At 41.6% G+C, this 22,513-nt stretch overlaps 1 protein-coding gene and 2 long non-coding RNA genes across 3 annotated transcripts in view; 1 reads left to right on the forward strand and 2 right to left on the reverse strand.

The window, feature by feature from the left end:
- The window catches only part of LOC122553747, a 79,861-nt gene extending 65,988 nt beyond the window's left edge, over window positions 1–13,873 (reverse strand). The window contains exons 1-2 of the long non-coding RNA XR_006312829.1: window positions 13,793–13,873; window positions 9,730–9,839 (exon numbers count right to left, since the gene is read on the reverse strand). This is a non-coding gene — a long non-coding RNA (uncharacterized LOC122553747). The remainder of the gene's footprint in view (window positions 1–9,729; window positions 9,840–13,792) is intronic.
- Window positions 13,874–14,810: 937 nt separating this feature from the next.
- LOC122553748 (actin, alpha cardiac muscle 1) lies at window positions 14,811–18,981 on the forward strand. Its single transcript, XM_043698030.1, has 7 exons — window positions 14,811–14,916; window positions 15,756–15,897; window positions 16,201–16,525; window positions 16,900–17,061; window positions 17,149–17,340; window positions 18,142–18,323; window positions 18,645–18,981. The coding sequence occupies exons 2-7, from the start codon at window positions 15,769–15,771 to the stop codon at window positions 18,786–18,788; spliced, it is 1,134 nt and encodes a 377-aa protein (XP_043553965.1). The 5' UTR covers window positions 14,811–14,916; window positions 15,756–15,768; the 3' UTR covers window positions 18,789–18,981.
- LOC122553750 overlaps window positions 18,906–22,513 on the reverse strand; it is an 18,487-nt gene continuing 14,879 nt past the window's right edge. Inside the window, exons 2-3 of the long non-coding RNA XR_006312830.1 lie at window positions 20,920–21,119; window positions 18,906–19,472 (exon numbers count right to left, since the gene is read on the reverse strand). This is a non-coding gene — a long non-coding RNA (uncharacterized LOC122553750). The remainder of the gene's footprint in view (window positions 19,473–20,919; window positions 21,120–22,513) is intronic.

Below are 22,513 nucleotides of genomic sequence, written 5' to 3' on the forward strand. Positions count from 1 at the left end.
GATTGTACTTTAAATGGAATTAATCATTTTACCATTGGTCAGAAGATGAACTGGACCAGCAATATAAACGCTGTGGCTACAAGATTAGGTCAGAGTTTGGGAATTGTGGAACAAACAATTCACATGCTGACTTCCATACCTATCCACTATCGACAAGAGTCAAATCAGACATTCCCAATATTGACATGAGTAACAATGGCCCTCAGTTCATGTGTGAAGAATTCAGCCACTTCAGAAAGGAATGGGAAATTCAACACAATATATTAACTCCACACTATTGCCAGTCAACGGGAAAAGCTGAGATGGCAGTGAAAAGCAGGGAAGGAATTATAAAGAAATCAAGTAAATCCAGCACTGATGTACTCAAGACAATGCTCAGGTGGTGAAGCATATTTATTGAAGGCATGGGAAATAGTCCAGTGTGAAGATTATTGTCACGCTGCCCCCAAACAGACTACAAGAGCAAAGAAAGCTGTTTTAGGTCCAATGTTCACTTCCTATATTGCCCACTTCCTAACTTGAGATCAGTTTACACTATCCTCGGAAATCTCTTTGTCTTTCTAAGCATGTGTGTAAACAATATACTACAACATTGTCCAAAATGTTAACTTGGAATGTTGTTATAGAAGCCCAATCTAAATGACCCAGATATATCCAGAGACTGTTTATGACACTGTTTGAACAGAGACAAGATTAAAGCTCTATTACTTCATAATCCTCTACTATGCAGAAAACGCCTGTCATAGTCAAAGAGAGTTTTATTCCTGATGAAGGGCTTTTGCCTGAAACGTCGATTTCACTGCTCCTTGGATGCTGCCTGAACTGCTGTGCTCTTCCAGCACCACTAATCCAGAATCTGGTGTCCAGCATCTGCAGTCATTGTTTTTACTATAGTCATAGAGATGTACAGCATGGAAACAGACCCTTCGGTCCAACTTGTCCATCCCAGTCCCACCTATCAGCACCTAGCCCATATCTCTCCAAACCCTTCCTGTTCATATACCCATCTAGATGCCTTTTAAATGTTGCAATTGTACTAGCCTCCACCACATCCTCTGGCAGATCATTCCATACATGTACCACCCTCTGCGTGAAAAAGTTGCCCCTTAGGTCTCTTTTATATCTTTCCCCTCTCACCCTAAACCTATGCCCTCTAGTTCTGGACTCCCCAGGGAAAAGACTTTATCTATTTATACCAGCCACGCCCCTCACGGTTTTATGAACCTCTATAAGGTCACCCCTCAGCCTCTGACACTCCAGGGAAAACAATGCTAGCCTACTCAGCCTTTCCCTGTAGCTCAAATCCTCCAATCCTAGCAACATCCTTCTAAATATTTTCTGAACTCTTTCAAGTTTCACAACATCCTTCCAATAGGAAGGAGACCAGAATTGCATGCAATATTCCAACAGTGGCCTAACTACTGTCCTGTACAGCTGCAACATACCTCCCAACCCCTGTACTCTACTGTCAAGGAGCTATGAACCTGCACTCTAACGTCTCTTTGTTCAGCAACACTCCCCAGGACTTTACCATTAAGTGTATATGTCCTGCTAAGATTTGTTTTCCCAAAATGCAGCACCTCACATTTATCTAAATTAAACTCCATCTGCCACTTCTCAGCCTGTTGGCTCATCTGATCAAGATCCTGTTGTAATCTGAGGTAACCTTTTTCACTGTCCACTACACCTCCAATTTTGGTGTCATCTGCAAACTTACTAACTTTTCCTCTTATGCTCACATCCAAATCATCTATATAAATGGTAGTGGACCCAGTACAGATCCTTGTGACACTCCACTGGTCACAGGTCTCCAGTGTGAAAAACAACCCTCTACCACCACCCTCTGTCTTCTACCTTTGAGCCAGTTCTGTATCCAAATGGCTAGTCCTCCCTGCATTCCATGAGATCTAAGCTTGCTAATCTGTCTCCCATGGGGAACCTTGTCAAAAGCCTTACTGAAGTCCAGAAAGATCACACCTACCGCTCTGCCCTCATCAATCCTCTTTGTTAGCTGTTCAAAAAAATCAACCAAGTTTGTGAGACATGATTTCCCATGTGCGAAGCCATGTTGACTATCCCTAATCAGTCCTTGCCTTTCCAAATACATGTACATCCTGTCCCTCAGGACTTCCTCCAATAACTTGCCCACCATCAATGTCAGGCTCACTGGTCTATAGCTCCCTGGCTTGTCCTTACCACCTTTTTTAAACAGTGGCACCATGTTAGCCAACTTCCAGTCTTCCGGCACGCCACCTGTGACCATCGATGATACAAATATTTCAGCAAGAGGCCCAGCAATCACTTCTCTAGCTTCCCACAGAGTTCCAGGATACATCTGATCAGGTCCTGGGGATTTATCCACTTTTATGGGTTTCAAGACATCTGTAATATGGACATTTTTCAAGATGTCACCATCTATTTCCCTACATTCTCTATCTTCCATATCCTTTTCCACAGTAAATACTGATGCAAAATACTCGTTTAGTATCTCCCCCATCTCCTGCGGCTCTATACAAAGGCTGCCTTGCTGATCTTTGAGGGGCCCTATTATCTCCTTAGTTACCCTTTTGTCCTTAATGTATTTGTAAAACCCCTTTGAATTCTCCTTAATTCTATTTTCCAAAGCTATCTAATGTCCCCTTTTTTGCCCTCCTGATTTCCCTCTTAACTATACTCCTACTGCATTTATACTCTTCTAAGGATTCACTCGATCTATCCTGTCTATACCTGACATATGCTTCCTTCTTTTTCTTAACCAAACCCTCAATTTCTTCAATCATCCAGCATTCCCTATACCTACCAGCCTTTCCTTTCACCCTAACAGGAATATACTTTTTCTGGACTCTTATTATCTCATTTCTGAAGGCTTCCCATTTTCAAGCCATCCCTTTCCCTGTGAACATCTGCCCCCAATCAGCTTTTGAAAGTTCTTGCCTAATACTGTCAAAATTGGCCTTTCTCCAATTTAGAACTTCAACTTTTAGATCTTCCATCACTACTTTAAAATTAATAGAATTATGGCCGCTGGCCCCAAAGTAATCCCCACCCCGCTGGCATCTCAGTTTATGCCCTGCCTTATTTCCCAAGTGTAGGTCAAGTTTTGCATCTTCTCTAGTAGGTACGTCCACATACTGAATCAGAAAACTTTATGTACACCCTTAACAAATTCCTCTCCATCTAAACCCTGAACATTATGGCAGTCCCAGTCTATGTTTGGAAAGTTAAAATCCTCTACCATAACCACCCTATTATTCTTACAGATAACTGAGATCTCCTTTCAAATTTGTTTCTCAATTTCCCTCTGATGATTAAGGGGTCTATGATACAATCCCAATAAGGTGATCATCCCTTTCTTATTCCTCAGTTCCACCCAAATGACTTCCCTGGATGTATTTCCGGGAATATCCTCCTTCAGTACAGCTGTAATGCTATACCTTATCAAAAATGCCACTACCCCCTCGTCCTCTCTTGCCTCCCTTTCTATCCTTCCTGTCGCATTTGTATCCTGGAATATTAAACTGCCAGTCCTGTCCATCCCTGAGCCATATTTCTATAATTGCGATGATATCCCAGTCCCATGTGCCGAACCATGCCCTGCCTTTCCGTTAGGCCTCTTGCATTTGAAGTAAATGTAGTTTAATTTATCAGTCCTACCTTGTTCTCTGCTTTGTTCCCGCCTGCCCTGACTGTTTGACTCACCTTTGCTCTCAACTGTAACAGTCTCAGATTGAAACCTTTCCTCACTCTCTCCCTGGGTCTTAACCCTCCCCCCCCCGCACCTTACTAGTTTTGAGCCGCTCTCGCAAATCTCCCTGCCAGTATATTAGTCCCCTTCCATTTCAGGTGCAATCCGTCCCTCATGTACAGGTCACTTCTACCCCGAAAGAGCTACCAATGATCCAAAAATGAGAATCCTTCTTCCATACAACAGCTCCTCAGCCATGCATTCATCTGCTCTATCCTCCTATTCCTGCCCTCACTAGTTCGTAGCACCAGGAATAACCCAGTTATTACTACTCTCAAGGACCTCCTTTTTAAATTCCTGCCTAACTCTCTGTAATCTTCCTTCAGAATCTCATACTTTTCCCTTCCTATGTCATTGGTTCCAATGTGTACAATGACCTCCTGCTGGTCTCTCTCCCCCTTGAGAACATTCTGAACCATCTCTGAGACATCCTTGATCCTGTCACCAGAGAAGCAACACACTATTCTGATTTTTCGCTGCTGGCCACAGAAATGCCTTTCTGTACCCCAGACTAGACAGTCCCCTAACACAATCGGTCTCTTGGCACCCGACGTACCCTCTTTGCCGTAGAGCCAGTTTCAATACTAGAAACTTGGCTGTACATGTTACATTCCCTGAGAATCCATCACCCCGTACATTTTCTAAAACAGCATACTTTTTGAAATGGGGATAGTCACAGAAGATTCCTGTACTAACTGCCTACCTCTCTTACCTTTCCTGGAGTTAACCCATCTATGTGACTATATCTGTGACTTTCACCCCTTCCTATAACTGCCATTCATTACATCCCCTTGTTCTTGTAGGGCGACATGGTGGCTCAGTGGTTAGCACTGCTGCCTCAGGGCGCCATGGTCCCAGGTTTGATTCCAGCCTTGGGTGGCTGTCTGACAGAAGTTTGCACATTCTCCCTGTGTCTGCCTGGGTTTCCTCCGGGTGCTCCAGTTTCTTCCCACAATCCAAAGATGTGCAGGTCAGGTGAATTGGCCATGCTAAATTGCCCACTAGTGTTAGTATTAGGAGGGAAATGGTTCTGGGTGGGTTACTCTTTGGAGGGTCGGTATGGACTGGTTGGGCCAAAGGGCCTGTTTCCACACTGTAAGGAATCTAATCTAATCTTGTAAATCCCTCATTGCCTCTAACTGTCTCTCCAACTGATCAATTCAATCTGATAGGATTCGCAACCAACGGCATTTAATGCAGCTATAATTCTCAGTAACCCGTAAACTCTTCCTGAACTCCCACATCCGACAAGAACAGCATATCACTCTACTAAAGGCTATTTTTGTTTCTTTCAATCTACAGTCCCAGAAAATAGCACTGTCTTATTCCTCGACAAAACACTGCTCCAGGTTAAATTAATATTTATGAGTTATATTTTAAGCTTAATCAAGAGACATAGCTCAATAAAACATATAATCAAGAAATAACCCACTCTACTCACTACTGCAGACTTACTGTAAGGCCACACTTAAAATATCCACTTATCTATTACTGTGCTGTGACCTCGCCCAACCAGGTTCCTCCAAGATCAGTTGTGAATTTCACTGTTTGTTAATTTTCCTCGGCACACTCCAATGTTCAGCAATACATGAATTCAACCAGCTAAGCTAGCAATTGAGCAGGTTCACTGCTCTGTTAGTTAGCACTGTGGGTTTCTTTCTCTCTCTCACTCTCTCCGGACTGACCTCACCATATGCTTCCTTTGTCTGTTCCTCTCCCTTTTAACACTGCTGTTGTTTTGACTTTTTTTTTCCAAAGTTCCACAACAATGCAACAGCATATAAGACAGTAATTGCTGCTCCTGGAATTCAAGGAAATCATCTCCAACATCTAAAATACCCCAAAACAAGGAGCAGCTCTTACAGCCAGAACTTTTTCCTGTCCTTCATCTTAAAGTCTGTCCATTAAGTTTTCAATTTCTTACGAGGTTGAGAAAGTGTCAAAGGCATAGATAATCTGTGAATTAATCAAGTAAACAGAGGGCAAAAGCGGGGAAAGGGACCTAAGGGGTAACTTTTCACGCAAAGAATGGTGCGTATATGGAATGAGCTGCCGGAGGAAGTGTTGGAGGCTGGTACAATTACAATATTTATAAGGCATCTGGATGGGTACATGAATAGAAAGGGTTTACAAGGATAAAGGACCAAGTGGTGGCAAATGGGACGAGATTAGTTTAGGATATCTGGTCAGCATGGACGATTTGGACTGAAGTGTCTGTTTCTGTTCTGTGCATCTCTATCACTCTAAGTTTGGCTGGAGATTTGTTAGAGATATTCAAGATTATGAAGGGTTTTGGCAGACTAAACAGACAGAAGCTATTCCTATTGGCAGAAGGATTGAGAATACCTATCTAATATGAGTGGGAAAAGAACCAACAGGGAAATTTAGAAAAATACTTTACACAGTGAGTAGTTAGGATCTGGAATGCATCGCCTGAGTGTGTGGTGGGGCAAATACAGTTTGGCATTTAAAATGGAATAAATATGCACCTGAAGGGAAAAACAATTGCTGGAATACATAGTAAAGGTGGAAAATAAGACAATTTGATTTGCTCTTGCAGTGAATCACCTCAGGTACAACAGGCTGTTAGGGTTCCCTTGGTGTGGTAAACATTCTAACATTTTTTTGCTATAAAAATTGCCATTTTATTCAATTACCCAGAGAATACAGGTCATTATTAAATAATAAATTAGTTCTGTGGTCAGAAATCCATGAGTAATTTGCTGCAAGTAATTCTCCAACATACAAGTCAGAAATGCTGCAATAAATATCCTTGAATTTCCAATGTGATCTCCAGTATGAGTGCTTTCATCTGTACTACTACTCAAAGCCTTCTCTTCAGCTGTGAAAAGACGACTTGCAAGACATTTCGGATTAACTGTTCAACAACTGCACCAAATGCTTTCCTGACTGAAATGCCTGTGTCTTGCTGGTGACTGTGCTGGACAATGACAGGTGGTCACAACAGCTGGTGTACATCAGAGATGATGGCTGCAGAGCAGTTGGACTTCACATGGTGACGATGTTGTTCCAAAGGCTGAAAATTTTACCATCAATCGTTTCTACCAGCAGTTAGTTGGAAACATGTTTTGTAATATGGTGACTTAAACTAGAATAGTGTTATTTCAGTGACATATGCCATCATCTGAATGTGGACCATCCCTTGAAGGTTTGACAAAATGATGGATCTTTTTCTTGAGTCTTTACAAACCATGTAGTGACGTGTTCCTAAATGATATTAGGTTAGACAGTCCCAGGATTTTAACCCTACAATAATGAATGAGTGATGATACTTGCCCATATCAATAATATGTGTGCTTTGTCATGGAATGTATAGGTAATGGTACTCAAAAGTACCTGCCCTGATCATTCTAGATGTTGAAGAAGATAAGACTTTGGAAAGGAACCTTGACAGGTTGCTATCACATGTTATGTAGATTCTACAAAGCAGTGAGAAAAAAAAATCAGGGCTGGAAAAAAAACAAACTAGATATAAACAACACAAAGGTTGAAGATTGGATTAGGCCACACTGTTGCCTTACCGAATGTAAACTTTGGAATTTGCAAACATTTTGAAGAGTACATCTCAATGCATTCTATTGAATACAAGTGAATTCAATGAAATCCTGAATTAAACATTCAAAATATGGTTGTATTTATTACAACCCTTTCAAAAATATTGACTCTCTTCCATTGTGTAGAGGTTAAGGAAATTTCACAGGTCTTGCAAATTTGCAAAGGCAACAGAAAACATTTTTAAATTATTCTGGGGTAAGGGTGTCACTCCCAAGATGAACAATTCTTACTAATAGGTGCTAATGATCTTTTTTGAACCATTGAAGGCATTTTTGATTAGATTAGATTCCCCGCAGTACTGAAACAGGCCCTTCAGCCCAACCAGTCCACCATTTCCCTCTGACTAATGCACCTAACACTATGGGCAATTTAGCATGGCCAATTCACCTGACCTGCACATCTTTGGATTGTGTGAGGAAACTGGAGCACCTGGAGGAAACCCATGTAGACACGAGGAGAACGTGCAAACTCCACACAGACAGTTGCCCGAGGCTGGAATCGTATCTGGGACCCTGGTGCTATGAGGCAGCAGTGCTAACCACTGAGCCACCGTGACCCTAGTACAGTTAGGTAGGGAATTCCAGGATTTTAAAACAGTAGCACTGAAGGAATTAAAATGTAATTTAAGACAAGATGGTGCCATAATAATAATGAGACTAGATTAGTAAACCAGAGTCGCAGGCTTATGTTTGGAGGACATAAGATTGAATCCCACCAGGAGTTGGTAAAATTTAAATTAAACCAAAATCTGGAATTGAAACCCAGTCCATCAGAGACCATATAAGCATTGTTGATTGTGCAGAATGCCATCTGGACCATTAATGCCATTTAAGGAAGGAAATTGTCTGCCCTTACTTGACCTGGCCTACATGTGGAATCCCTTCAGACCACTGCATTGCTGTTAACTCTTCAGTGCCCTCTGGAAAGGGGCAGATAATGGGCTCAAGGGCATGGGCAACAATGCCAGCCTTGACAGTTATGCCAAAATTCCATGGAAGAGTAAAAGTAAATGTTCAAGTTGGGTTGGCATCTGACTTGCAGGGGAACTTGAAGATAAATCAACTTCTACACTCTTGCTGCCCTTGTCATTATCATAAGAGGATGTCACAAGTTGCTGAGGTGATGTGGATGAAGCAAATTGGCTATAACACACTCAGCAGCTAAGGTGCACTGATAATGGATGTAGTGATTGTTTGAATGGGATGACAATCAAACAGATTGCTTTTTCATCAAATAGGTTCAGGTTCTTAATGATTGTTGGAACTGTATTCATCAGAGAGAAAGTGAGGGCTGCAGATGCTGGAGATCAGAGCTGAAAATGTGTTGTTGGAAAAGCGTAGCAGGTCAGGCAGCATCCAAGGAACAGGAGAATCGACATTTCGGGCATAAGCCCTTCTTCAGGAGGGCTTATGCCCGAAATGTCGATTCTCCTGTTCCTTGGATACTGCCTGACCTGCTGCGCTTTTCCAGCAACACATTTTCAGCAACTGTATTCATCAGACAAGTGGAGTGTGGTCCATCAAACCTCCTGACATTCCTTGTAGTTTTAGGAAGCGAAGAGGCACTGGCGGAAATGGGTAATTAAGCAGTGAATGCATTATCTATTACATAATTCCAATCTCAATGCAACTCAATTAGAGCTAGTTTCAGAGTTCAAACTTCCAAGTAAAATCATTTTGGTGAAGGATTTTTCTGTACAAATAATGAGACTAACACTGCACACCATTTTTAATGCAGAAATTGGACAGCAGCTTATCTGGCAGCTACAGTTCAATAAGCAAATCCAGAAATTCCTGTGCAAGATGGAATGCTCCCCAAAGGATCTCTGAAAATAAAACATTTTGCTATCTGGCTCCGAGTTCAACTACATGATGCTGCCGTACATAACAAATATGAACTAAACAAGACATAAATACGAGGGCATGTCTATTCCAGCCAAGGTAACTTTGGCATGATAGGTCATAATTACTGACAAACAAACTCTCTGAAACCGAAAATTAGCCATTTACAACTTAACGGAATAATTTTTTTTAGGTGTTCATTAACCTTTATTGCTAAAGCTCTACTTAAAAGAAAATCCTTAGCCCCTGTTTTTTGCCTCACCCCCTCATTCTTTCCCTGACTTTGTTGTATTTTCTGTGTAATTTAGTTGACATTGATGCAAATATTCGAACCCGACAGTTTCTGTTTCAAACTGTTACTTTGTTCACTTGCAAATCTTCAGTCCAGTTGGGTAAGGACACAGCGGATCCTCGCAGGGCTCTGCTTTTGGGGGATTCTCTGGTTACAGTAAATTGCAGTGCAAATCGCCCCAGAAACTCTTTGGGGAAATACAAAAAAAGGGGGACAACCCCCCACCCCACCCCATACCTCTCACCGAATAAATAACTGCACTGTTTCACGCCAACCTTTTTAATGAAGTACCGAGGCGAGGCATGAAGTCCAAATGTTTGTTGCATTCCATCGAGACTTTATCACACAAATAGTAACGTTGTGGTCCAGGCTGTCTGTGCAACAGCTGAAACAACACATTAGAGCTCATTCAGTGTTTCAGTTACTACCATCTACGCAAATAGAATGTGGCGTATAACGTTACATTTCGACTAGGGGGAAAAAAAATCTAGATGAAGGTCTGCCGGATGCTATCGGTAATTTCTTGTGATCTTATGAAATCAATTTCGAATACGAAGCTTGTTTCTCAAGGTGAAAGTAATAAAATTTCTGTTTTCGAAAAAAATACCCAAAATCTATCAGCCTATAAGCAGTCCTTCTTGTGGAGAGCAATCCATGCTTTTGAAAACACGCTCAGACTTCAATGTGGTATAACGTGCCATCCCATTGTATTGGCCACTGCCAATCACACAATCCCAGATTCATTCGGTTTATTACTTATTTTAAGTGACCTTAGGACTATTTGATGTTCTCCGTCCAGAGGCGGAATAAATATTGGACCAATTTATCTCGGAGAGGGTGCAAAATGTTCTCAAAGGGGAAAGGGACCAGCAGGAGGTCATTGTAGACATTGGAACTAATGACATAGGAAGGAGAAAGGATGAGATTCTGAGGAGAGAATATAGAAAGTTAGGCAGGAATTTAAAAAGGAGGTCCTGGAGGGTAGTAATACCTGGATTACTCCTGGTGCTGTGAGCTAGTGAGGGCAGGAATAGGAGGATAGAGCAGATGAATGCATGGCTGAGGAGCTTGTGCAGGGAGAAGAGTTCACATTTTTGGATCATTGGAATCTCTTCTGGGTAGAAGTGACCTGTACAAGAAAAACAGATTTCACCCGAAATGGAAGGGGACTAATACACTGACAGGGAGATTTGCTAGAGCTGCTCATGAGGGTTTAAACTAGTAAGGTGTGTGTGTGGGGGGGGGAACCAGGGAGATAGTGAGGAAAGAGATCAATCTGAGACTGGTACAGTTGAGAATAGAAGTGAGTCAAACAGTCAAGGGCAGGCAGGGACAAGGTAGGACTAATAAATTAAACTGCATTTATTTCAATGCAAGGGGCCTAACAGGGAAGGCAGGTGAACTCAGGGCATGGTTAGGAACATGGGATTGGGATATCATAGCAATTACAGAAACATAGCTCAGGGATGGACAGGACTGGCAGCTTAATGTTCCAGGATACAAATACTATAGGAAGGATAGAAAGATGGCAAGAGAGGAGAGGAAGTGGCATTTTTGATAAGGGACAGCATTACAGTTGTACTTAGGGAGTGTATTCCTGGGAATACATCCAGGGAAGTCATTTGGGTGGAACTGAGAAATAAGAAAAGGATGATCACCTTATTGGGATTGTATTATAGGCTCCCTAATAGTCAGTGGGAAATTGAGAAACAAATTTGTGGGGAGTTTTCAGTTATCTGTAAGAATAATAGGGCGGTTATAGTAGAGGGTTTAAACTTTCCAAACATTGACTGGGACTGCCATAGTGTGAAGGGTTTAGATGGAGAGGAATTTGTTAAGTGTGTACAAGAAAATTTTCTGATTCAATATGTGGATGTACCTACTAGAGAAGGTGCAAAACATGACCTAGTCTTGGGAAATAAGACAGGGCAGGTGACTGAGGTGTCAGTGGGGGACCACTTTGGGATCAGTGACCATAATTCTATTAGTTTTAAAATAGTGATGGAAAAGGATAGACCAGATCTAAAAGTTGACATTCTAAACTGGAGGAAGGCCAATTTTGATGGTATTAGGCAAAAATTTTCAAAAGTTGATTGAGTGCAAATATTCACAGGTAAAGCAACAGCAGGAAAATGGGAAGCCTTCAAAAATGAGATAACGAGAGTCCAGAGAAAGTATATTCCTGTTAGGGTGAAAAGAAAGGTTGATAGATATAGGGAATGCTGGATAACTAGAGAAATTGAGGATTTGGTTAAGAAAAAGAAGGAAGCATATGTCAGGTCAAATGAATCCTTAGAAGAGTATAAAGTAGGATTACACTTTAGAGGGAAATCAGGAGGGCAAAAAGGGGACATGAGATAGCTTTGGCAAATAGAATTAAGGAGAATCCAAAGGGTTTTTATAAATGCATTAAGGACAAAAGGGTAACTAGGGAGAGAATAGGGCCCCTCAAAAATCAGCAAGGTCACCTATGTATGGAACCACAGGAGGTGGGAAAGATATTGAATGTATATTTTGTATTAGTGTTTACTGAGAAGCAGGACATGGAAGATATAGAATGTGGGGAAATAGATGGTGACACCTTGAAAAATGCCCATATTACAGAGGAGGAAGTGCTGGATGTCTTGAAACATATAAAAGTGGATAAACCCACAGGACCTGATCAGGAGTACCCTAGAATTCTGTGGGAAGCTAGGGAAGTCATTGCAGGGCCCTTTGCTGAGATATTTAAATAATCAAACAGGTGAGATGTCAGAAGGCAGGAGCTTGGTTAACATGGTGCCACTATTTCAGAAAGGTGGTAATGAAAAGTCAGGGAACTATACACCAGTGAACCTGACATCAGTAGTGGGCAAGTTGTTGGAGGGAATCCTGAGGGACAGGACTTACATGTATTTGGAAAGGCAAGGACTGATTAGGGATAGTCAGATAGCTTTGTGTGTGGAAAATCAGGTCTCACAAAACTGATTTGAGTTTTTTGTAGAAAGAGGGTTTATGACCCCAAAGAGGGTTTATGAGGACAGAATGGTAGATGTGATCTATGTGGATTCATTAAGGCATTTGAGAAGGTTCCTTATGGTAGGTTGGTTAGCAAGGTTAGATCTCATGAAACACAGAGAGAACTGGCCATTTGGATACAGAACTGGCTCAAAGGTAGTAGACAGAGGGTGGTGGTGGAGTGTTGCTTTTCAATCTGGACCTGTGACCAGTGGAGTGCCACAAGGATCGGTGCTGGGTCCACTGCTTTTCATCACTTATATAAATAATTTGGATGTGAATATAGGAGGCATAGTTAGAAAGTTTGCAGATTACACCAAAATCATAGGTGTAGTGGACGGCGAAGAAGGTTATCAGAATACAACTGGATCTTGATCAGATGGGCCAATGGACTGAGGAGTGGTACATGAAGTTTAATTTAGATAAATGTGAGGTGCTGTATTTTGGAAAAGCAAATCAGAGCAGGACTTAATGTTAGGGTCCTGGGGAGTGTTGTTGAACAAAGAGACCTCGGAGTGCAAGTTCATAGTTCCTTGAACGTAGAGTCGCAGGTAGGTAGGATAGTGAAGAAAGTATTTTGTATATTTTCCTTCATTGGTCAGGGTATTGAGTACAGGAGTTGGGAGTCCATGTTGCGGCTGTGCAGGACATTGGTTAGGCCATTTTTGGAATGTTGTGAAACTTGAAAGGGTTCAGACCAGATTTACAAGGATGTTGCCAGGGTTGGAGGATTTGAGCTATTGGGAGAGGCTGAATAGGCTGGGGCTGTTTTCTCTGGAGCGTCGGAGGGTGAGGTCGCGGTCACCTTATAAAATCAACAGGAGCATGGATAGGATAAATAAATAAGGTCTTTTCCTTGGTGCGGTGGAGTCCAGAACTAGAGGGCATAGGTTTAGGGTGAGAGGGGAAAGATATAAAAGAGAACAAAGGGGCAACTTTTTTGAAGCAGAGTGGTGCCTATATGGAATGAGCAGCCAGAGAAACTGGTGGAAGCTGGTACAATTACAACATTTAAAAGGCATTCTGGAGAGGTATATGAACAGGAAGGGTTTAGAAAGATATGTGTTGGCAAATGGGACTAGATTGGGTTGGGATATCTGGTCGGCATGGACTAGTTGGACCGGGTCTGTTTCCGTACTGTATATCAGTATGACTATAACTCAATTCACCTGCCGTTATACACACTATAGTGAGATATAAATATAATTATAAATGGGCAAACTGCTCCCGCTTTATTTTATTCTTTTAGACCTAAACCCGGAACCAGCTGGTATCAATAATTCCATGGACCCCTCTCATAATTCAGGCAAGGAAATGCAAGCTTGTCTCGATCGAACTAACCTGCAAACCTCCACTCAGAGCCTGTGTTCGTGTGGCGGAATCCCGTAAGATAGAAAATTCCTCTTATACCTCTCTATTTTTAGTTACTCAATAGTTCAGTCAACACGTCTGTAGCTTGAAGTTAAGACATTTCATAACATAGTCAGCCACCCCATCCCGTACCCCCTGTGAAGGGTAGATAAGAAAAATAAGCACCACTTATCTTCGGAATGGTTAATAAAAGCTCAATGCCATAAAGATGATCCTTTATTAAAGCGGAGACCTGACAGCATTGGATATGATGCAACTCAATTATTTCACAGTTGGTTTGTGATAGCCTTATCCTGTATGTGGTTAGCATCACTGGCCCTGTCAGCAATGCAGGATATCTCAACAGAGATTATAGCTGCATGAATGAGATATAAGCACATATAAAGCACTCAATATGCACGTGCCAAAATATAAAAGTCTAACAAATGTTTACATATGCAAAATGCTTATAGGCTGCAATTTGTCATCTTTTTTATCATCGATGTTGTAAATCAGAATTTACAAGGGGTTGGAATCACTAAATAGTCCCAAGGTCCTGAACCGAACCGTTTAAAGAAATGTTTGCATTTGTACCATTCACATGAACATCCGGTTGTAAAATCTACTGTAAATCAAGTCTCTCTCGGAAAGCATGTGCCTTTAACGGACACCCTCAGTGGCGCTATTGCTAGTCCGTGAGTAATAGACTTTCCCAGCTTTTTGCGGACCAGGCTCTGGTCTTGCCCTTGCATTCCCGCCTTTTCGGCAGTTTACGGATGTTTTCAGTTGCAATTCCCTATTTGGTTATCCCTTTGATGTTTCAGTGTAGACCGCCGCAGATTTGCAGGTTGCCAGAGACACTGTCCTTACATGGGCTAATCTGGGACTGGTCATGCACTCGGCGGCTTCCCTGTCCGCAGCCGCTCTCTCCATTAATGGCTTCACCGAGGCTCAGTGGCGTGAAGGCTACCAAATAAGGACAAGGTCTCGGGCTCTCCCTCGGGGGCCGCTCTGTTTCGGCAACCCACCAGGGGGATTATAAATCCTCGTCTCCCTCTCACTATATCTCCGACCCAGCATCGCAGAGGAACGGGTGGACTGAAGGCGCCTCTCTGGTAAGTTCTTGAAGCCTGTCCAGACCACGGGGTGGAACAGGCGGACACAGCGCTCACAACGTAAACATACACTGTTGGACACCGCAGTTTAAAAGTGAATTGAAAAGGGTGAACAGATCTTAAAGCCCTGCAAAATTGACCCTGTGAAATATTTTCATCAAATGTAAGGTAGTATTAGAAACTTGCGCCTAAGTACTGCTTGGCTACCAGCACTTCGTTATTGTTTGATCAGGTGTCATTAGTGGATCCTTCCACATTTAGCGAGACGCCTTCTCAATATTCTTGTTACAGAGACGATTTGCGACGTAACTGCAGCAGAGTTATTTTTCATTGAAATAAAGTTGGATCGGTACACAGGAACAACGTGAATTTAAATCGTGTTAAACCTGATATCCCTAGTTTATGAGTGGAGTTTACAATTCGTTAATCTGCAAGGCCATCTATCTTAATTGAACATCTCAAGCACAACTTAAGCCTAGCTTTTTGCAGCCAGTAATAATTGAAATCTGACTAGGAATGCCACTCCCCATAGATGGGGTCCAAACAAGTCTTATTGGAAATAGTTTAAGTTACTATTCCAATGTCAATATAATATGAACATATACAGCTTGATTTATTTTAACTATGCAGGTGGCACCTGGTGCTATGAAAACAGCTTTGCAGTCAAAGCAGTTGAATAGCTAATTAGAATAATAGAAATGATTCATGTGTAAAGCTATTTTGCACGTCTCTCACTGTTGATTTGGAGTCCACACAGTGTTCCAAGTGTGTTGCGCCTGTGCTTCAGTCCTGTCCCTTCATGTCTATGGCTGTCTCATCACACCACTTTCATTTGGTAGATCCCAAATCACCATGTGTGACGACGAGGAAACCACCGCCTTAGTGTGTGATAATGGCTCTGGTCTGGTCAAGGCTGGATTCGCTGGAGATGATGCCCCTCGAGCTGTCTTTCCCTCCATCGTTGGCCGCCCACGGCATCAGGTACCCAACACTCAATGCTCTTTCACTATTCACCTCAAGAATGCATGAGTGGGCAGCCTTGTCTCCTCAGTGAATGGTAAACCTTCCTACTTTGGGACACACAAACCATCCCTTTGCAAGTACTTCTAAAATTGTATGCTTAAAGATTCTAGTCAGTCTGTAAAAGTTGGTCTTTAAATTCTAGATTAAATAAATGTGCAGTAGGTTTGTAGTTATTGTTTATTACCATTTTATAATGTAGACGGAATAGATGGACAGCTTAATTAATGTTCAAACAATTAATGTGTCCTTCTATAATTATAGGGTGTCATGGTAGGTATGGGTCAGAAGGATTCCTATGTTGGTGATGAGGCCCAGAGCAAAAGAGGTATCTTGACCCTGAAGTATCCCATCGAGCATGGTATCATCACTAACTGGGATGATATGGAGAAGATCTGGCACCACACCTTCTACAATGAACTCCGTGTAGCACCAGAAGAGCATCCAACACTTCTTACTGAGGCTCCTCTGAACCCCAAGGCTAACCGTGAGAAAATGACCCAAATCATGTTTGAGACCTTCAATGTCCCAGCCATGTATGTTGCTATCCAGGCTGTCCTATCTCTGTATGCCTCTGGTCGTACCACAGGTAAGCACAACAGTCCCAGATGATGATGTTTACTGACATGATTGATGCTTCAAATAATCTTTTAAAATCCAGGAAACAGTCAAATTTAAAGAATATTGATTGCACATATTGTTTAAAATATCATCCAATGTATTGTTCCATTTTAATTTGATTAAAACACATTAATAATCCTTATCATTAATTCACGTACACTAAATATGTTACTTCTAAATTTTGTGTTATGTTGCTGGAGTCACTGAAATATAAAATTGACCTGTATCCACTACCTCTGAAACAATAAATGTGTGATATAAAGGTAGGATCATCAATAAAGCTTTTGGAAATGTGATAGGAAATATGATTCCCATGTTTCAAAGTGCACTCTGTTTCTCTAGGCATTGTCTTGGACTCTGGAGATGGTGTCACTCACAATGTTCCAATCTATGAGGGTTATGCTCTACCTCATGCCATCATGCGTCTGGATCTAGCTGGCAGAGATCTCACTGACTACCTCATGAAGATCCTTACTGAACGTGGCTATTCCTTTGTGACAACAGGTATGCACTTACTAGTTTCCTGGGCATGTTATTTGTATTCTGAAATTCAGCAAGGGATCTCTCGATGATTTCCTTGTCTGTCCACAGCTGAACGTGAGATTGTCCGTGACATCAAGGAAAAGTTATGCTATGTTGCCCTGGACTTTGAGAATGAAATGGCCACTGCAGCCTCTTCATCTTCTCTGGAAAAGAGCTATGAATTGCCTGATGGTCAGGTCATCACCATTGGTAATGAGCGTTTCCGTTGTCCTGAGACTCTCTTCCAACCATCTTTTATTGGTGAGTATTCTGATTTATAGGTATGAATATACCCCTTCTGAACTTCGTGTAACTTTCATTGATACTTTGACATAAAAATGTTACTCCCCAGAAAATCTGCTTTAGAAGGATAAAACAGGATCCAATCTCAATAAACTTTTATAAGCATTTATTCACAAAGATGCAGATTACAAACATATGTTTCCTAAGCTCAAACACCAATTCCTGTCAGTTCCCAATTATGGGAGGCAAATGAATCCTAGCTAATGCCTACCAAATTTAGTATAATTAATATAGAACTAACAGCCTATACTAAAGGTTAAAAATCACACAACACCAGGTTATAGTCCAACAGGTTTAATTGGAAGCACACTAGCTTTCGGAGCGACGCTCCTTCACAATCACCTGATGAAGGAGCATCGCTCCGAAAGCTAGTGTGCTTCCAATTGAACCTGTTGGACTATAACCTGGTGTTGTGTGATTTTTAACTTTGTACACCCCAGTCCAACACCGGCATCTCCGAATCATGTATACTAAAAGTATACTCCTATACCTCTGCAGGTAATATTGAAATTTGGAGATAATGCATGTAAGCCTGTAAAAACCATGAGTGTATATGGGAAGGCTGGTATCAATTGGTTAGGTGGCCAACTGTCAACAGATGTCTTATCCTGACTTAGATATAATAAATCTGAACAAGTGCAAGGTGTTCCTTTCCATCTAAATTGCTTGCAACCATTTTCATGTCAGCTGCTTGATAGTTTTCATTCATAATAACAGTAAACAGTTCATAATAAAGATTTGGTCTATTCATCAAAACAGGAATGGAGTCTGCTGGTATTCATGAAACTACATATAACAGCATCATGAAGTGTGATATTGACATCCGTAAGGATCTATATGCCAACAATGTCCTGTCTGGTGGTACCACCATGTACCCAGGTATTGCTGATCGTATGCAAAAGGAAATTACTGCTCTGGCTCCCAGCACCATGAAGATTAAGGTAATTTTTTAAAGCTATAATAAAATGAGTGACATTCTGAGTGGAACTCAGTTAACATTAGTTTGAGGCAAACTTATTGCTCCTCCTACCTTTACTATAATAATTATAAAAGATAATTTATTCCTTCAACTGATGTTAATGTAAATACTATTATTATTATTCCTTAGCCATCTACTTTTGATTATGCTTTGTAATTTGATAAAATACTATTACTCTAAAATAAAATTTTGAAAATGTTCTCTCAGACTGCAATGTATGAAGATAGATTTAAGGTTAAATAGTTTTTGTCCACATAAATAATGATCTTTCTTAATACTTTAGATTATTGCTCCACCTGAGCGTAAATACTCTGTCTGGATCGGAGGCTCTATTCTGGCATCTCTATCCACCTTCCAGCAGATGTGGATCAGCAAGCAGGAGTACGATGAAGCAGGCCCATCCATCGTTCATCGCAAATGCTTTTAAATATCATGATATTACCTTACTTCGGACTCAGGTTGACAAGGTTATGCCTCTGGTTACTTTGAATCAACAGGCCATCGGGAAAATACAAAATAGTTCCAAAACTATTTTCATTGTACAGTTTGTTTACATGTGCAATTTATTTGTGACAATAATATTTATTGATCTATGAATAAAACAAGACTGGGACTTGCAATGTATGAGTATTGTCTACATTAGGGCAGTGGGGGTGGGTGGAGGAGTTGGCAGCACATGGAGATCACCACATGAAAAACATTTGACACATTCTATTTGCCATTCAATTTTAGTGTCACCAGCAAATATTGAATTTAAAGGTACTAGATGGCCCATTGGATCATTGGGCCAAATTTGTGGTGTTGATATTTACATTGAATGAGAGTTATTAGCACCATTGTTCAGATGGGTGTCAGGGATCATTTTGCGGAATCATCACTTACTGGGATCGTTATCCAGTGGTACTCCACTAAAAGCCACTGTCAAGATAGCCCCAGTGAAGTATAGGCCAGTTAAAAAAAAAGTCAAATGATCTACATCTTGAACAGATTGTTATAGGAGCAGCATCAGCAGTGCCGTACGTCCCAGGTTGTTGTCACATCAGATATTGTTCCGTCTTCTTAATCATTTTCCACGGCCATTCGAAAGAAGATTTCAAGTACGCTCCACTTTCTGCAAGTATTGATTGAAAAAAGTTGGGAAAAACAAATGCTGCACACCTTTTTGTACTTCAATAATCTTGAAATTGTTTGATTTTTGTTCTCCAAACCATTCCTGCACTTATACTGATCCAAGTGCAATGTAGTAAAAGCTTATGTAGTGCTAAGAAATTGATGAAAAGAACATTCTTTTTAACTGAGGGAATATGGTGGCTAAATTATCATTGGTTTAATCAATATAGAAACCCATCAGTTGATATATAACACTCCCTTTGGAAAGTTCTAGTAAAGCATGCACTTCTGTACGAAAATGATTTTTGCTGATGCATTATTTGGCAGATTATGGTATCTGAACTTTAATTAGCCTAACCAACTCAGGAGGTCATGACAATCATTTTGGTGTATCACACTCTACATCAGAAATGTCCAGGAGGGCTCCACAAAAGGTGACTCTCTCAAAAAGTCTCTCCACACACACACGCACACACTGGGTGGAGGTTTCCACATTACTCCCAGGGAGTCTAGTCCAGCTGGCTTCAGCAATAGATTTGATTCAGAATTCACACAACATTCAATCCATAGCTGTAGCATCTGTTTGAAAGGAAACATCTCCAACCAAAACTAACTACAGTGCACAATTCTACCCAAGCAGTCCATGTTTAATCCGCACGAATCAATTTTGGCTCAGCTGCAAGATAAAATGTTGCTGTTATTGAAAATTCACATAGAGGCAAATATTGATTATAATTGAAAATTGAAAGGTTTATAAAATCATGAGGGGCACAGATATGGTAAATAGACAAGGTCTTTTCCCCAGGGTAGTGGAATCCAAAACAAGAGGACATAGGTTTAAAACATTTAAAAGGCATCTGGATGGGTATGTGAATAGGAAGGGCTATGGGCTGGGTGCTGGCAGATGGGACTAGATCGGGTTGGGATATCTGGTTGGCATGGATGAGTTGGACCGAAGGGTCAGTTTCCATGCTGTACATCTCTATGAGGTTTACAATGAGAGGGGAAAGATTTAAAAGGGAGTTAAGTTGCAAGTTTTTCATGCAGAGGGTGGTGCGAGTGTGGAATGAACTGCCAAAGGAAGTGGTGGAGGCCGGTATAATTACAACATTTAAATTAAACCTGGTGGGTACATGATTGGGAAGGGTTTAGAGGGATATGGGCTAAATGGCACTAGATTAGGTTAGGATATCTGGTCGGCATGGAACAGTTGGACCAATGGTTCTGTTTCTGTACTGTACATCTCTATGACTCTAATTGCAGGGACACATTAAATTGGACAAGTAAGGGGATCCAAGATGGCAACAATCTAGGAGGATTGCGTTGCAGAGCTCTGCACCGCAGCACGAGCGGGACAAACTTCTAACCCTCCCAACCCGGACCATTGTGATATCCTGGGGGTCTGGAAAGATCGCGGAGTCCCAGGAAATTGTGAAAAATCAACTTACCTGTGTTTTCGCTGTTCAGAAATGCCGAAGAAGGGAGGAGAAGCATCTAGGCTGGGCCCACAGTCCAGCCTGCAGGATCCTCAGACTCGATTACCTACAAGGCCCTGGTGAAGGAGCTCCTGAAATCTTGTGAGATGTTGGAGGAGAAGATGGCCCCGATCTCTTTCATGCTACAGAAGCATGAACAGCAGCTTGGAGACCTGGAAAAGAGGGTGGATGAGGTTGAACACAGAGTCACAGTGGTGCAAGCTGATGCCAGTTCCTCCAAGTATAGGATCCAAGCCCTGGAGACACAGGTCTGTAATTTGCCTGACCAGCTGGGTGATCTTGAGAACAGGGGCAGGAGAAAAATATTCAGATCGTCGGTGTTCTGGAGGGTAAGGAAGGTGAGCAGCTGACGGAATTTATTGAGGACTGGTTGCCAAACTTCCTTAACTTGGAGGCTGGAATGAGAGGCTTGAAGATTGAGAGGGTTCGCCGGGTCATGGCGCAGAGATCAGGTCTGGGTCAACGTCCTCATCCTCTCCTGGTGTGGTATCATCATTACAGAGATAAGGAGAGAATCATGGAAGCTTCCAGAATCCAGGGGAAGGATCCAAAAGCCCTAATTCACAAGGGATCTAAGACCATGTTCTTCCAGAAAGGAAAATCCTATGATGGTGTCAAGAGAAGACTGAGGGAGCTTGGGATCCAGTAGTCTCTGAGGTATCCGGCGGTGCTTCGTGTCACCTTAGATGGATCCGTAAATGTCTTTGACACGTTGGAGAAGGCAAGAGACTTTGTGGACAAATTAACCTAATCTGAACAATTTAGTATGTACAAATAGTATTGTTGTTTGGGTATGTCTTTTTTTTCTTTAAATAACAGCGGAAGTCTGGTTGGGGCTTTCTTTTCCTTTTTGTTATTGGTAATAATCTGGTTTAAACCATGTTTGGTGGCGGTTGAGCTGCGTACTTTCAATTTCTAAGTTATACCAAAGGATTGGGGGGGGGGGGCGGTATTAACCCCTTTTTTCTTTAAAAATTTTTTTTATTGACATTTCTATTTCTGGTGTATTTTCTTTCTTTTCTGCTTGTGTTTGCAGTGCAGGTCTAGCTAGGAGGAGGGAAAATGGTTGGGATGGCTAGATGCCTACTTACGGGCAGTTTATACCCGGTTCAGGTATTTAAATGCCCAACCTGCAGTCTTGGCAGCAGGATGGGAAGTTGGTTTTGGGATGGGTAGTTGCCCCCTTTGGGCAGGGGGTGAGTTCCCCTATTCAGCATCATTGGCTCGTTATATGTTTGTTTTTGTTTTTTTTTGTATATAATCTTTGATAGCTTTGTAGGTTTGTTAAATGTAGTCGTTTTAGTGTATGTAGTTTTTATGTTCGATGGATCTTGTGACACCAAGACTTGGCGATTTGTGGTTCCAGTTCCTCCTCTCTGGAACCTAAATGTTACTGCAGTAGGTTATGGCTAATGACTTAGGTAAAAACAATGACTGCAGATGCTGGAAACCAGATTCTGGATCAATGGTGCTGGAAGAGCACAGCAGTTCAGGCAGCATCCGAGGAGCTTCAGCAAAATCGACATTTCGGGCAAAAGCCCTTCAT

Source organism: Chiloscyllium plagiosum, chromosome 10 (assembly GCF_004010195.1).
Source record: "Chiloscyllium plagiosum isolate BGI_BamShark_2017 chromosome 10, ASM401019v2, whole genome shotgun sequence".
NCBI lineage: Eukaryota > Metazoa > Chordata > Chondrichthyes > Orectolobiformes > Hemiscylliidae > Chiloscyllium > Chiloscyllium plagiosum.

What these genes read in the sequence shown, in the direction of transcription:
- LOC122553748 (XM_043698030.1), top strand. Translation starts at nt 15,769, where the DNA reads ATGTGTGACGACGAGGAAACCACCGCCTTAGTGTGTGATAATGGCTCT. An exon ending in TTGGCCGCCCACGGCATCAG is followed by an intron (nt 15,898 to 16,200) that starts GTACCCAACACT and finishes CTATAATTATAG; the next exon opens with GGTGTCATGGTAGGTATGGG. An exon ending in CTTCCAACCATCTTTTATTG is followed by an intron (nt 17,341 to 18,141) that starts GTGAGTATTCTG and finishes TCATCAAAACAG; the next exon opens with GAATGGAGTCTGCTGGTATT.